Source organism: Parambassis ranga, chromosome 2, assembly GCF_900634625.1.
Source record: "Parambassis ranga chromosome 2, fParRan2.1, whole genome shotgun sequence".
In the NCBI taxonomy this organism is placed as follows: Eukaryota; Metazoa; Chordata; class Actinopteri; family Ambassidae; genus Parambassis; species Parambassis ranga.
Window position 1 is genome coordinate 33625300 of NC_041023.1, and position 16481 is coordinate 33641780.

Sequence of the window (16481 nt, forward strand, 5' to 3'; positions counted from 1 at the left end):
AATTTCTGGTGGCAGCAGATGCTGGAAGAAGTGACACACACACAAATGGAACAAATCACTTATTGTTTTTTTTAGAAGGGCCCATGAAGCCAGTTGGTAAGTTACTGTAAGTTAACATAAGATAATGCAGATGAGTGATGCAGAGGGATGATGACTGATGAACTACATGTATGCTTTAGTGTTTTAAAGGTTTTTATTTGTTTACTGTACTTTGAACTGAACATTGGAATGAAAAAAGTCCTTCTATGTGGAAATACTGCATCAATGGGAATAAAGTAATCAGATTTAAAAAAGTGGAAAATCAGTAATCTCACACACCTACTGTGAAAACACAGTAATCAGATTACACACAGGGCAAAAGAAACAGGCATGAGATTCATCAGAATAATGTGTGTGTTTAGAAATGTTCTGACATTGACATAATATGATATAATCATATTTAATCATTTCATGCAATAAGAAACCAATTCGCTTTTCATTTCAAGGCCTCAGTAAAGTCTTAAAACACGGTGACGCCCCCAAGCGGAGGTCAGCAGCATTACAGCAGCAACAGATTAAACAACAGTTAAGTTTCGGTTTCCAGTCGTCAGAAATGATACCGAAGCCTCCCAGCTGCCCTGCTGCCCGGAACCCAGCCGCCGCCCCGCAGTCTCTGCTGTCTGTGGGTAGAAGGAAGATGGAGGCGGACATATTTAAGTTAATCCTCGCCAATAAAGGAGCAGTTGAAACTACCGAGTTGTTTTATAATTTCTACCCCGGCGATGTTTCCACCGTGTCGGAGCTCATTAGTAACCGGGAGAAATTTGCTGTGTGTCCACCGAAGGTGGTGGCCAGGACCAGGCTAAAGCTGTGCAGAGTCAAAGACTGCCCGGGAGCGTGCAGGGGGCTGCACCTGTGCAAAAACTTCCTGTTCAGCGGCTTGTGTCGTTTCACTCAGCTCAGGTAAGGAAAGTGCTGGAAGCAGGTTGAGTGGTGTTGGCCTGGAAGTGGCCTGTCAGGTGCTGTTGTACAGGCACTTTGTCAGAAAGTTTTACTTTTAAATTGCAGCCTTCCCCTTTTAAAGTTGTCAACTAAAAGTAAGATTAACTGATATATTCGAGTTAAAACCAGGTGGTGCGTTCCGGTGCTCTTCATTTCTTGTTTTGCTTGTTTGTCTGAAAAGCTGCTAGGCTAACGAGCTAATATAGCAAGTTGAAAAGCTTTAGCGGGGTGTGACTTCATAGTTAAACAACTTTAACCTTTAAAGAAATTGTGTAGCTCGTGAAAAAAATCTTTAATTAATATACATCAATCTGCCAAATTATAAACTAATAGGCTGCTGGTTTCAGCTAAGGTAGGTGGTAATTTGCTAATCCAGTCATTCTTGGCACCAACATTCTCTAAAACTTGACAAAAGCTAAATAATATCACATCTAAGACATGTTATTTGCCTTTATTTTAGCGTGTACATACAACATTTTCGTTGACAGATTAGTGTCCTTGAAACATGACTAAGCCCTGTATTTATTTTATAACAGGCGTCACTGCAACTTCTCCCATGAGCTGAACTCTGACCACAATCAGAGGATACTGAGCGAGCATGAGCTGGACAGTCTGAGCAGGGAGGAGCTGTGTACGCTGCTGCTGCAGAGTGACCACACACTCCTGCCTTCTGTAAGTCATATCTTTCTATGCACCTTCTACATTATCTACACTTGTCGTATTTCTCTCAGTTTGTCTGCAGTTATGCTAACACGACAGACTTGTTCTTCAACTCTCTTGTGTGTGTGTGTGTCTGTGTGCAGCAGGCTATGGTTTTTATGTTCTATGCCAAAGTTGTATAGAGGTTACTATGTGTGAACAAAGGACACATGACTATTATACTGCTGTCAATGAGGTGCGGCCCAGGTGCCAGCTTGCACCTGTCTGATGACTGGGTCTATAGTAAGTGAGGTTATGTATAGCTATGCTATAGTTGTCATTTGAAACATTTTCATGTGTTTCCCTGTTGTTTTTCTAGTAAAAATAGATAAGCCCTTATGCTTGCAAGATGTTTCTGGTTTGACTACTCACACAAAGCTTGCAGATTTTTTGCCTGCGCCACATGTAACCTGCTTTTCTTTTTTATTTCTTCTTCCTCTATGACCAGATATGTCATGATTACAACAATGGGGACGGTGTGTTTGGCCGATGTCAGGAGGGTGATGCTTGTAAAAGACTGCACATTTGTGAGAGGTATGTGAGACATGAGTGCAGCTGCTTCAGGACCCATGACTTCAATGCCCCACAGCTGAAGAAAAACCTGGCAGGTGTGCCTGACCCCCTTTTTCATTCCTTGAAGTCAGTTTACGCAAACAAAGAGGCTTTGAGGTTGTATGACAGGGCCGACAGAGGCCACAGAGGCCACAGAGGCAACAGAGGCAACAGGGGCAACTTTCATCATCCCAGACCATTCACTGGTGGAGCCTCTGCTGCCTGCTACATTGATGGATGCAGTGATGGTGGTTCACAACCAATGCAATGGCACAGAGGTAGAGGGAGAGGGAGAGGGAGAGGTGTGCACCGGGGCAACAGGGGCAACAGAGGCAACAAGGGTAATAACGGAAACAGAGGAAACCTGGACAGCCACTCCCTGCAGCGATGTGCCACTTCCCTTAGTAACATCCTTGATAACATTGACGACTTGGATCTGTATGGTGAGGGATCGCTGGACTCTGACGCCAGTGACGCTTCTGCTTCTACTGCAAACGACGACGATACACACAGCAACAGTGGTCAGAGCAGGATGCAGGCTCGATATCAGACTTCAGCAGTCGGGAGAGGTAGAGGCCAGGGCACCCATCAACGGCCAAAAACAACTCGTTCCACTAGTGATCTTGTTGCTGCTGTCAGGGATGAAAATACAACTGGTGGCGATGGAAGAAAACAAGATGAGAGGAGGCCTGTCAGAGGTTGATTACAGCTTTTATAGAATGATTAACTAAATGCATTGTGCAAAAGAACTGTGTATAAATGTTTTTGCCCCCCCCCCCAGATAAAACAGAGATATGCATGTACTTCATCAAAGGATACTGTAAACATGGTGGTAAGTATTTATGGATCGAGCTAAGCATTGAAAAAGTAATAATAGAACTTGGTTTGTGTACTTGCATATTTTACTGACTAATATTTTCTCAGAGCGATGTTTCAAAGCTCATGACAAGATGCCGTACAGATGGGAGGTCCAAGAAGGTGACCAGTGGACCCACTTGCCTAATAATGAGACGATTGAGAAGGACTACTGTGACCCTCAAAAGACATACAGGTACTCTTTTCTGACATTCAGTTGTAGGTCTGAGAAGAGATTTTTATTGTGCCTTGGCCAATCGCAACACCTCTTCAGCTATAGTTGAGAACTTTTGTCTCTTCCTCCTAGCAATGTCAGCACATTTTACCTGATGCTGATACATTTAATCTGCACTAGTAGGAATGTAAACAGGTAATTGACTTTAGATTAATTGTCGATAAGAATTTGACTGATTAAATTAAATTGGTTGTCAATTAATTGCCCCGGCAGTATTTCTTTGATATGTAGTGGTGAAGATGTTTCGTAACTACTGAGTAGCATCCTCAGTTCTGCTCGGTGTGTCGTTTCTGTCTCTACATGCTCGCGCATTTCTCCGCTGCTCTCTGTACTGTGCACAGAGGAATTCCGCCCCAACACACACACAGGCGTGCGCACATACAGATGAACTTCCACCAGCATTGAAAACTGTTTCAAGCGACGCGCTTTCTGTTGGAAAGTTATCAGCAGCCTAGCCACGCTGGTATGCATTTGTTTTCAGGTGCTGCGTGATCTCTGTGCGCTTGTAGCAGTGCTCCATCAGAATCCATCAGAAAAGTCCCAAAATAGATCAATAGATCATGCAGAAATAGATTTCTGCATGTTAATCTGCATTTTCATTTGTGCTCGTTGTCAATACGCAGGTCACATTCTTCTTTCTTTTTAAACAGGATGCTAGTTGAAAAGAACCCGTGTTCTCATTAGCTGCCCTTACTGTAAACAAGCTGCGCGCACACCTGACTCCTGGACATATGAGGAGTGCCGACACATCAAGACAGCAGTGTTTATGTTTCAGGAGAGGTGACTGTTTTAAAGGAGGCCCTGTAAATATACTGTCACCTTTCTCAGATTAAAGAAGATTATACGCCCTCCTAATGTTTTTACTTGTAAATAGCCCACTAGGTTAATAAAAGATAATATTTTGTTTACCTTTCTATTCAGGATTTATTTTATGTTCCTTATGTTTAACATGCAACAGCCGAGCCAGTGAACAACTTATTTTCATGTAAAGCAACCTACATATTGTGTTAAATTTCTATTCACAATTGATTTTGTTATTCTAGCTTACACAAGTCATTGTCTGTACTGTATCCCCAATGGATACAGTACAAATCACTCATTAGGGAATATGACATGCGGTTTTTATTTAGTAAACAATGTTTAGCTTTTAATCTTAGTGAAACTGAAGGAAATTTAGGCCCAGGAAAATCGCCGCTTATAAATAAAAATAAAAATAAATAAAAATAAAAAATCGATTAATTGTTAATCGATCGATAGGGTCATTCAACTAACAATTAATGAATTAATCGATAATTTGCATCATTAGTACTGAGTGGTAAAATATATCAACAGTGATCTATAATAGGTGTCCACTTCTTTTAAATTAATCAGAAGAATTGACTGACTTTCTACATGTGAAATAACACTTTCTTGTTTTCTTGTTTTTAGCAGCAGCAGCCCTGCGATCTGTTTCGACACGATGACCTGTGGACCAAACAAAATACGGCGACTCACAACTATAAACTCTTTGGTTGAGCCAAATTTCATCCACACTACTGAGTGGGTCTGGTACTGGCAGGATGAGTTTGGAAAGTGGAACGAGTACGCTTCAGCAGTGAGTAATTAGAGCCATTTTTGTACTTGTGTTGTTGATGCAAATTGATATCATGGTTTTTGGGCAAAAGCAGAAAAACTATATAAAACACTGGCTCGCTAAAACACAAAAAGGGACTTAGAAATACAGCAAAAGCAATTCCCTATAACACAAACAGCATAGTGTCAACATGTTTTAGCTTAACTTGCAGAAATACAGTAGAGTGAAAGTCACGTTTGGTCTGTTGATGTAACAGAGACAAAATGCTTCATGCGTATATAGAAACACTTTTGATCAGTTTTCACAGCCTTCCTGCTGATTCCTCACATCCACCTACCTGCTGTCTCTCACTCTAATTTGCCTAAACACAAGCAAAAAGAAAAATGTAGTTTTGGATTCTTGTTTTTTTTTTTTTGTGTGCATCCGGCACACAGCAAAATGATAAGGAGGCACCTTCTGTTTTTTTTTTTGGTTAAGCAATCCTCAGTGTTTTGGTTCTGTTACTGCAGCCAATCAAGATGCATGTTTTCTGACCATTTTGACAGACTTTAAAGTCTTTGCTCAGCAGTGAAAACCTGATATCAGTAAGTTATCAAACGGTTAACCAGCATAAAAATAGTTGCAGCTGACAAGAGTTTCAGGAATGGGCACTGACCATAAAAACCTAAACCTGTGCTGAGCTGACAGTTTTATGTGTTTACAATACAGTGTGCTTCCTTCTATTACGTTTCCAATGCACTGTTATTTTTCCCCCGTTTGTCAGACAATTTTTTAACAATTAGTTTTAACCTTATCTTTTGTGCACAATGCTCAGGCATCTCTGAGGAGAAGTTAGCAGCTGCAGGGATTATAGCAAGATTGCAAAAATGCTCCTGTTGGACTGTATGAGTTTAAAGGCTCATTTGACCATGTTTAAAGCTTTTTATTTTATTTAATAAAATATATTATATAATTAAAAAAATGTAATTTTTATTATATGAATGCATTTGCAAAAGCATAAATTTCTGCATCTGCATCAAAACATATATTGGTTTTAATGCTCAAACATAAACTCATTAGTGTTATGTTGCAGGGTGTTGGACGCAGCCCCTCAGACATCGACAGTGCAAAGCTGGAGCAGAAGTTTTGGCAGAATGACAAAGATGTGGTGGAGTTTACTGCTGGCTCACAGTTATACACACTTAGTTTCCAGGGTAATCAAAAAGCAGTTTTTACACTGTTTTTCATTTTCATATGTTAATGTTGTATTATAGGCTTTTTAAATGTTACTTAATTCTCTTCAGATATGATACAAACAAACAAGCGCTATGGCACCAAGAAGATTGTGAGCAGACGGCCTCGGTTTGTCTCTGCTGCGGATATGCAAGAAAAGAAAGTGAGGTACGGTTTCCCAAACACAGCTGCTTCAGACCGTGTTCAGACTTCTGTGATTTATGCACACAGTATAGTACCACTGCAGTGTTGTCTTGTGGGTATTGTTTAGTTTATTGTTGTGCTGTAGAAGGACCCCCATGTAATCATAGCTCATTTTTTGTTCTACCAGAACCACATATCAGACACGATGCATTCAGGGACCATCAGAAAGTTCATAGTCCTGTTTTTGGCTATGATAAATGGTGTAATCTTGAGATTGCTTAAAAATGTAATTTTGGTACAGAGCTACAGAAGGTTTAATTCAATTTGATAAACTGCTTGCTTTGTAGTCAGAGTGGCTTCAGTCTATCTACCTTTAAAGGCCTCACTCACTGATAGGCTGCTGAGATAGTTGGCAGGTTCTCCTATCTCTGCAGAGGACCTTTGAAGCTCAGGTCACGTGTACACATCTTAAACCACTTCTTGGGCCATATCTAGGAAAAGTCCTTGTGGTTTCAAACATATTCTGTTTCACTATTTTATGATTTTATGGCTTGTTTTTTGTCATTCAGCAGTAATTTATAGTGTATTGTACACAGGACTTAATGCAAATAATGTAAATAAGAAAATGAAGGTTTTGAATACATTTACCAATATTAAAAATGCTTTCACTGTTTTTTTCCATTTAAAATCATTCAATCAACAAGACTTAAAATGTGTATGGGTGTGTGTGTCTGTCTGAAGTGACTGCACTACACACTACACATCATGTAATCTGATTTTATCAAACCAGCTAACAAGCTAACAAACTGTACCCCCTGCAGAAGGCCTCTGGTTCCACCAAACTCCACCCCAGTACCAGATTACTGGGACAAGACACAGATCCCTGCAACAGGAAGCACGGTATTGTGAGCACGCCACACCAACAGCTGCATGATATATTTAGTTGTGTGAGTGTGAGTTGCTGCAGACACAACAAAACATTTCTGCTTTGCTACTCCTCCACTACAAGCCAAACAGATGTAAACAAATCAACATGCAAAGAAACTCAGTAGACTGCATAATCAGATGGATGGGTTCAGCCTAAAACATACATCTTGCTTACGGGCACTGCCCTGTTGGAAAAAAAGACCAAATAAATACAAATGTACTGAAAAAAGCACATGACCACAGATCAGCCTGATTTAAACCCGCGCTAAAAAGACATAAACCATCTGAGAAGTACTGTTAGTGTTTTGGTGGGTCTGTGTCCCATCCACTAACACACACCTTTTGGGTGACTGTTACTTAGAGCCAGACAAATAAACTGAAATTCTCCTTTAATCCCAGAAGGTTTGTGAATCTAGATGTGGCAAATGACAAAGATAAATTATGACAATTGTTAGAGACATTAAACATATAACGCAAACAAAATAATCTAATCAACAATCCCCACAACAAACTCACATATTAAAAGATTTACACAGGATTAAGTCATAAAATAAATTAATATATAGATTTTCATTTAATTAAGAATATATTTTTGGTAACCTGACTGCACTTAATGGGTCTTAATGGGTTACTTAAATGTTGATAAAGTAATTTAAAATGTTTCTCTTCACATTAACATCACATTATTTACAGTGCCGTTTTGTTTGAAATTCCAAATTCCATAAATCCAGGGAAAAATCATATATTCACATAGTATAATTTCTGCAGGATTCTATAAATGTTAGCACAAAAGATGTGAATAGTGTGCGCGGGGCAAAAAGATCTTTTTTAAAAAAATATAAAACAAGAGAAAACTTCTCCCTTTCATTTAGATTTGTAACTTTTTCTATTCCTCTGTCTCTCCATGTAGTCCAACTTAATGGAAAGTTGTGAAGAGCTTCCCCACGGCTGTCCGTGAAGTTGTACTTTTTATGGATTCATCCAAAATGTTATGGATTTTCCTATATTCCTGATGTTCATTACTTATCTCCACTATGTCAGACAAATAGCACAAGCAAAATGCATAGTAAATCTGGAGCATTAACTCATTTACCTGCTGTTTGAGATTTGCTTTTCTGACACCTTTGCTGTAATTTGAATAGCAGAAAATATAATATACTTTGAACATTGTTTTTTTCTTAATTAATTCTCTCTTTATGGGTAGCATGATCTGTTAACTTTCATCTGATTTCATCAAACTACATAATATACATATAATGAAGTGGTGAAAGTGTTTGATTTACATGTTGTCTTGTGTTTGCACATTTGCTAACTGACATCATGTCTTTTTTTTTCTTTTTTCCACATTTTAAAACCTTAAATATTTAACCTAAAATATTCTGGAGGAAAAAAGTAATATTCAAAATTGTACAAATATCATTTACAAAAATTAAGTTCATATTGTTATGAATCCAGATTAACACATGTATTGTAACCTCTGTTTATGTGTTTTAATGCTAATTAAAACAAAAGCTGAAGTAACAGTTCAGTGTTTGGGTTGGGTAGTATCCAAAGTCATTCAAACACCTTGTCAGATCTGACAGCAGTGTTTAATGCTAACCGCTAATCAACAGCAACAGGATGTAACACACTCTGCCATGGTGCCAGCTGTTAATGAAAAGCCTGCCTGCATTACCAGAATGTTTTTTGTCTTTACTTGAATTAAATTAATTAAATGCAGATCATAAAGCTTATAATTAAGCATTATACCGAGAGAATCTTTAGCTCCTCCAGTATCAGATATCTGAGCATTTTGACGACCCTATTTTAATACAGATGCCGCTGAAGGCAGTCAAAATATGATTTCTCTGGACAGTATGCTTAATATTTTCATTGATTAATAACCCCTAATCTTATCATTTTTAAAACTGCATGTGAGAGTTTTATCCAAATATGTCCGTGCCAGGACTTCTTCTCTTTGTTTGTATTGTCTACTTTGTTACAGTAATTTAGTACAGTACAGTAAGTTAAGAAGTTTTTGTGTCCTAAAAAAGACAGTTAGTTTGATTATCAAAATCACCACTGAATAATTTAATTTTGATTATGTACTTTTTTGTGTTTAACAAATATGAGTGATTCTTCTTATCACTTACCCACCTTAATTCCCACTTAATAATATTCCTTGTCTGAATAATGATTTAATTCCTGGCTCCCTCCAATAGCAGTGTTAGATAGGATCCCTTCTAACTCGTCAGGATTACGGCTTTCCTTTTAGTCCAGTTCAAATTACCATTCTACTAATATCTAAACAAAATATCAGAGGTTTTTTGATCCATATGTCACACACACACACAAATGTTCTCTCCACTGACTAATTTAAATGCAAATGAATAAAATCCTCATATACCCTTGGTAGAGACGACTGAACAGAGCAAAAAAGGAGGGGGGTGGATACCATGTAATGGCATCACACTTTCTCTCTGCTGCTTCCCAACAAATCCATCTCTGTAGTTAATTGTGACTTACATGTTTCTGTGTTTTCTAGCAAATCTCCCTCCAGCACGCTTCAGCTGAATTTAAGGAGGTTGAAGCTCTTTTCTGTAACACCATGCGAGGCTTTGACATCACTAGTATCAAGAGGATCCAGAACAAAGCACTTTGGGAAGTCTTCCAGTGGTACGTATGGTTACATGTTCCGTCTGGAAACTATGGAGTCCTAAAATGTCACCACTCTTAACAGGGTTGGGGTTCCCTTGTTTGTGGTAGTTCCATTGCAGTTTTGGAAAATTTGCCTGATATAGTACAGAAACATGAGCTAGTGGATGCGTTACCTGTACTTCATTCATTCATTCATTGCTGTAAGTGGAGCCATGGCTGACAGCCAGCCAGGAGTCACAGCCTTAATTAAGCACTAATTTTAGCCTTAATGTAATTTAAAAGGGTGAATCATGCAATAACATACAGTTAGCAGCAAATTCAGCACTTGAAGTGCAATGATTTCAGTTGTCTGTGAGAGGATCTACAGCAGTATTACATTTTTTTAATAAAGCATAGTGCATTTTGTTTTATTTTGTTGAGCTGCATTCATGTGTTGAACTAAGACTTACATAACCAAAGGTTGTGTACGTTCAGGTAGGAGCCTTACAACACGTGGCTAGAAGTGTCATTCAAATCCATTAAAACTTCTACACACATATCACATGACTCTAATACAAGCTTGACTTTTTTGTCTCTTCGTTGTAGGCAAAAAAACCATATGAAGACTAACAACGGAGGGCGTGATGTGACGGAGAAAAAGCTTTTTCATGGCACCGACAATAAACACATAGAGGCCATCTGCCATCACAACTTTGACTGGAGAATCTGTGGAACTCATGGAACTGCTTATGGCAAAGGTGAGTAGAAGAAATACATTCACGCTGCACTACTTGATGGCCTGTTGTCTTGCTTGCTCACTCAAATATAAAGAGATTAAAATCAAAAAGTGAATCATATTTTAAAGAAAAAGTGCTTAAAGAGTTGCTTACTTGATTAATTTTTGGCAGCTAGTTAATAATGCATGTAGAGAACATATATTTATTGAGCTGTAATTGGCTTTTCTCAGTGTTTTATTTGATTTTTTTTTAAGCGTTTCCCCCTGGGGATCCATGCATTATTTCTGATTCTCATGTCTGTGTCCATATCCAGGTAGTTACTTTGCCAGAGATGCCAAATACTCCCACAGCTACACCAGTACCACTGATGTCAGAAGCATGTTTATTTGTCGGGTCCTGGTGGGAACTTACACCAGAGGGAAATCCGAATACACCCGACCTCCATCCAAGGATGGTGGAGATATAAACTTCTTCGACAGCTGCGTAGACTGTGTTATCGACCCCGCCATATTTGTTGTGTTTGAGAAGCACCAGATCTATCCTGAGTACCTGCTGCAGTACAAGGAAGATGACCCATATGCCGCCACACCAGCACCGAGACCAGCAGCGGTAGCAGCAGCGGCATCATCGACACAAGCGGCAGCAGCAGTGGCAGCATCGAGGCGATTGGCAGCAGCGGCAGCATCGAGACGAATGGCAGCTGCGGCAGCATCAACATCAACATCAGTGTCAATACCCAAACCTGTAGTCTCACCCAAACCTGCCCCAGCTCCGACACCAGTTTATCTTAGCAGCACAGCGTCGCTCCAACGCAGCACATCCTTGTATCAAACCAGCACAGCCTATTCTGGGTACAAAACAAGCAGCACAATTAATCGACCCACCCAATATTCACCAACACCTTCACCAAGCCTACCAGCAAAGAAACCGTCCGACCCCTGTGTCATTGCTTAGTCACAACAGTTAAATGTGGGCAGGCGAAGCTGTTGAAATGGATAATATTTCCCGGTCTGATTTGATGAAGACATTAAAGCTGAGCTAAAGTCAATAGCTATACATCTAATGGAAGGCTGTGAAATTATTAATCACACTGATTAAAACATGGGTAAAAAGAAATTTACAGTGTCTACTTAGGTTTTATTTTTGCTCACATTAAACTGATTTACCTTTTCGGGAATCTTTTAAAAGAATTTGCAACATACTCAGCCAGGTGATTGAAGTATTTTAGGTGTATTTAAACATATTCACAATCCTAATGGCCATTTCAGATATGTCATAATTCTGGTTCTTTTGGAGGCACATATCTATCGCAGCGAACGTTTTTACACTGCCCGAGCGCGTCCTCTCAGGTTTGCAGTTCCAAAATCCATAAAAACAGGTAATTCAATTGTGGTTTACACAAATGACGAACATTAATACACATCAAATACACTATAATTAAAAAGTGGCAGTTGGCTAGCATAGCTAGTGGGAGTTCATTCATGTTGGACTAAACACTTGATAGACTGTGGGTACGTGAGCATCCATGTTACACCATATCAGAGGTTGATTAGATTTATTGATTTATTGTGTTATAAGTCCATGTCATCAGTAGCTACTTAGACGCCAACTGTGCCTGCACTAAAAACCAGAACAGCCATGACTTTGAAAAGAGGCTGTGTGAATAGATCTTTTAGATCTGAGATTGCAATTTGTTTGTTGATCTTGATCTGTTCTTCTGCCTTAAATTTCATAATGTTGCGCACTACAGGTTGATATGTTGTGTATGTTGTCATACAAACATAAAGAAAATTGAAGGGATGTGCCAGAGGTGCCACCCTATGCAACACGCCCAGTTTCATTCAACGCAAACTCGTAAATGGGCCTTTGTCAGTGGCTATGCATAGAATCTGATTTGTTTAGCACAGGAATGTTAGGGACGGAGGGTTATTGATTATTTGAATGATCACTTTTTTGTGTTCAAAATTTCTCTGCAACAACAAAATTGTTTGTAGCACTTTTGATTTGGTGTTTTGATAAATAATAAAGATTATAATTCACGTGAACTGCACACAGGCTGTTTTATTTCACATTTTGTTGCTTTAGTAGTTAAAATGTGAGCTTCCAGCCTTTTCTCTATGCATCTTTTAAGTGAATTGGAAATGCCACCAGCGGCTGAGCCTCTTAGTGAAATGAGGCAGAACATGAAAAATGATCAATATGGCTGCTGGTGCTTCCTCTGACATAAGACATCAGGCCTGCAAATAACCCAGCACATGCACATGCACGTACACACACTGACAACAGCCTGTACCTATTCATTTTATTTATTTCGTTCCAACCACTGGTGCTGACCGAACTGTGTTTTGTGCCACTGTGAGGGTTGTGTGCTATAATAGGCCTTTTTGTGGATGCAATGTATACTTGTGATTGTAGTGAACACAGTGACACAGTTGGCTCCTGAAATGACACATATTCAGCTTATAGATAAGACCTCATGGTACCATGTTGGTTTTTTGTTTATGTAGCAGTTGGTTTTAGTGACTAGTATGTAAACAGATATCTCTGTATTATAATACATAGACATCTTCGACATAATGCCTCTTATTTCTTCACATTCTGCTGATAATTTTTGAAGTTCGGATGTGGAGGTCTGACAGGATCACTGAGAATGTACTCCTTTGTTTTTTCAAGCAAACAGCAGTTTGTTTTTCTTCTGTATGGAAAAGATGAAGAGCTCAGTACATTTGATTCGGGAGAGACAATTCCCAGGGTGAAGATAGATCTGGCTGTCACTTCCACTGAATCCATTTATCCACCACACGTGCTTCATTATGCATTTGCTGCCCATTAAGATGGAGCTATCCTATGGGAAATGCAGCTGTGCCCTCCAGGATGCAACAGCCCGCCCGGTGACAGTAAATATCCACTGACATTAACCAGCCTAAGCAGCCACTTCCTGTCTGATGCGTGCCCGTGGCAGCTGCTGTTTTTTGCCCCGGCTGCTGTTTTCCTGGTAAGCTGATTGTTTAGAGCTGGCTGCCAGGAGCTCCCAGGCCCCAGCGTATATATCGGAAAATCTGGTTTTCCTGCATTGCACAAGCTTATGAATTAAATATGACTCCTCTCCCTTTGTTTTCATGCACCCCTCCTGGTGTTTGAGATGTTTGTGTTTCTGCTGAGTCACCCTGCTTTGAGCTCCAGCCGGTGGAAGAATGCAATGGCGGCAAAAACCCCAGGGTGAGTGGGAAGTGAGTCAGATCTTTATTTGGCCGATGGCAGGAGAAGTTTTTGTTGAGTGTCTGAAATGTTTGCAGTGAATTCAATAACAGCTGCGGTCAGCAGATCTACTGCATGTGCCACCCTATAGATCGAGCACCTGTTAGTGGATATTATCAGTTGTTTTTAAAGGACTTTTAGGGCATCTAGTTTTAGGCTTGCCAGGGATCAGAATGTCAGTTCACACATGGAGCTCTTAGCACAAGTTCAATCAGGAAGACTATCCTCACATTTTCATCACTTCTTCCAACGCCTCTCCCTTTTCATCCTCCTCACACTTTATCGCTCCTTCTCCCTCGCCCCTCTTCTCTCTCTCTGCCTCCCACTTTAATCAGGTGGTTAATATTGAGCAACTCCCCCTCCAATCTTCTGCCCTCTTCTGCCCAATCACAGCTCAGCAAAAATCATTTAAAAGTTTTCCATCCCCCGTCCAGCTGTCTTTCAGATCGATTTCGGCAACCCTTCTCCACCCAAAGCTCCACCAGTTCCTCAACAGCGCAAGGCCTCTTATCCCCTGCTCTTCAGCTCCTTCACCACCACCAGGTCTAGACCCGGGGGGATTCCTGCTTAAGCGGCCTCATCTCCTGTCCTTTTGGATGTTGGTAGGTTGCAGGATGTTGGCAGCAGTGGCTCAGTGGTAGAGCAAGGTTGTCTAATAACCAGAAGGTTGGTGGTCCCAACTCCTCCCTAGTCACTGTTGTGTGTCCTTGGGCAAGGCACTTTACCCACATTGCCTCCAGTGTACTCACTGGTGTATGGCGCGCCTTGGCAGGTCATTGTATGACATCGCATGGCAGCAGCCTCAAGAAATGTCCCCTCTGTGGGACTAATAAAGGATTATAAAAAAAAATCACATCAGGGTCTAGAACGCCAAAGCACATTTTATTCATTCATTGTACTTCAATAAAGATTTTGTCTCATCTAATCATCCTAGTCTCTCCTGATTGAAATCACCTTTGTTGGACGTTCATGGTTCTATAAGCAGGGATCCCATACACTCCAGTATTAAATGACCAGTAATATTTCCGTATTAAAATGGGCTCTATTGGTGGTGTCACCCCCCTGCTTGTGGTTGGACAGACGGTGGGCATGTCTACATTAGCTCCACTTTCCAGAAACTACATCCACTTATTTAATACAGTCTGTGGTCTTGCTCTCATGGACAGATGCCAGGAAGTTACTGGGACAATATAGGAAATGTGATCTTAATGTAGTTTGCAGAAAGTTGCGCTAACCGAGCTACTGCTGTGAGACAGCCATCATCCGAGGATGCACCCTCATGTCAGATTCTATTTTAGTTCAGCCTCTGTATGTAGATGTGTCCTGCTGTGACTAGATGACAACATTTGCACTGCACTTTGGGGGTGCACACACTCCATCTCTGTTTATGTCTCACAGAGTGATGCAACAGCCATTTCAGTGGGGCAGTAAATGCATTACAGTGTGATGTGCTCACACTGTCACAGTAAAAAGAAGCCCTGGGCTGAAATAAAGCAGCATTAAATGAACATTAAAAAAAAAGTGGATTCATGCATGTGTCTATAAATAACCGTCGTCACACTGATGAAGGGTTTTGCTGCAGTGCAACATTAAAAAAAAGTAGAATTAATTAGTTGCTATCGCAGCATCTGTGAATGTGTTTGCATCCAGAGGGCTTGGAGCTGGACCACAGCTTCTCATTAATGTGTAATTAGCTTCAGCACAATCCTGGGATTTGTACATTCATTTACACGGTTATCCATGAATTCATTAAAAGTTCTCTTAATCCAGCTTTGTGCTATTGTGATGCTGTTGTCTGGGGAACAAACCGGAGTGCAGTGTCATGATTAGGCTCTGGGGCTTCATGGTAATATGCAGAGTTTGTCATTTCTTGGATGTAATGTTGACTCATCCTTTTTATTAGAGGGTGCACACTAATGTAGCCTCCAATGACATTTTTTTAAATGGTGGGCGGAGACCTCTCAGACCGTTGGAGGGTACCAATCAGAACAGACTGTTAGGGTGTAGGGGAGTGGTCTCTGTAGCTCTCTAGGAAAGGTGTAAACTGACTGAGTGGGCAATAATTAATTAATTAATTAATAACCTATTAGTCAGTTGGGGGCAGTAAAATGTAACAACAACATGGATATTGGTTTTGGAAAATATCTCAGCATAAAGTTACTTATTTGCTTATACATAAAGCACAATTTTAATAAATTAAATCTTAACACTGCATGTTAGAGCCTATACATAGGTAATATTCAAGTCTTATATGTAACAATAGTAGCATTTTGGTACAGTCATTTTAATATTCAATTTATTAATTTACTGGCAACAGAAATGTGATTAATTAATTTATCAATTAAATAATAAATGTCCTCCTGTTCCCCCAGTTTATCCTATAGGTTATAAATCCCAAAATGTTGATGAGCTTTAAACAGGACTGGAGAAGCACATTAGAGGGTCTTTACTTAAATAAAGAGAATTTCATATCTAAACAGAGAATATACGATTTCATAAAAATGTTGGGGTTAATGTTATTACTTTATTTTAGTAGGCTATTTATTATCTGTTTGACAGCTTAATTGTACCTTCAGCCAATGAGCTTCAGGAATCGACTGCAGTAATGAACATACTACACCCCTCAAGTTCCCAGCATGCATTGTGGAAGAGAGAGAGACAGAGCGTGGGGGCTTGGCTGGGAGGCTGAGGA

The 16481-nt window shown here is 39.9% G+C and overlaps 1 protein-coding gene across 2 annotated transcripts; it reads left to right on the top strand.

The window, feature by feature from the left end:
* Positions 1-602: 602 nt before the first annotated feature.
* Positions 603-12581, top strand: LOC114427304 (protein mono-ADP-ribosyltransferase PARP12). 2 transcript variants are annotated; one of them, XM_028395293.1, is made up of 12 exons: positions 603-942; positions 1518-1653; positions 2129-2930; positions 3014-3064; positions 3157-3283; positions 4754-4916; positions 5968-6088; positions 6179-6275; positions 7073-7151; positions 9703-9833; positions 10401-10552; positions 10845-12581. In XM_028395293.1, exons 1-12 carry the CDS (start codon positions 677-679, stop codon positions 11483-11485), a joined length of 2766 nt encoding a protein of 921 aa, XP_028251094.1. In that variant the 5' UTR covers positions 603-676; the 3' UTR covers positions 11486-12581. The 2 variants fall into 2 exon arrangements, with proteins under 2 accessions (XP_028251094.1, XP_028251086.1); XM_028395285.1 differs by having other exon boundaries at positions 604-942; positions 4751-4916.
* Positions 12582-16481: the final 3900 nt, after the last annotated feature.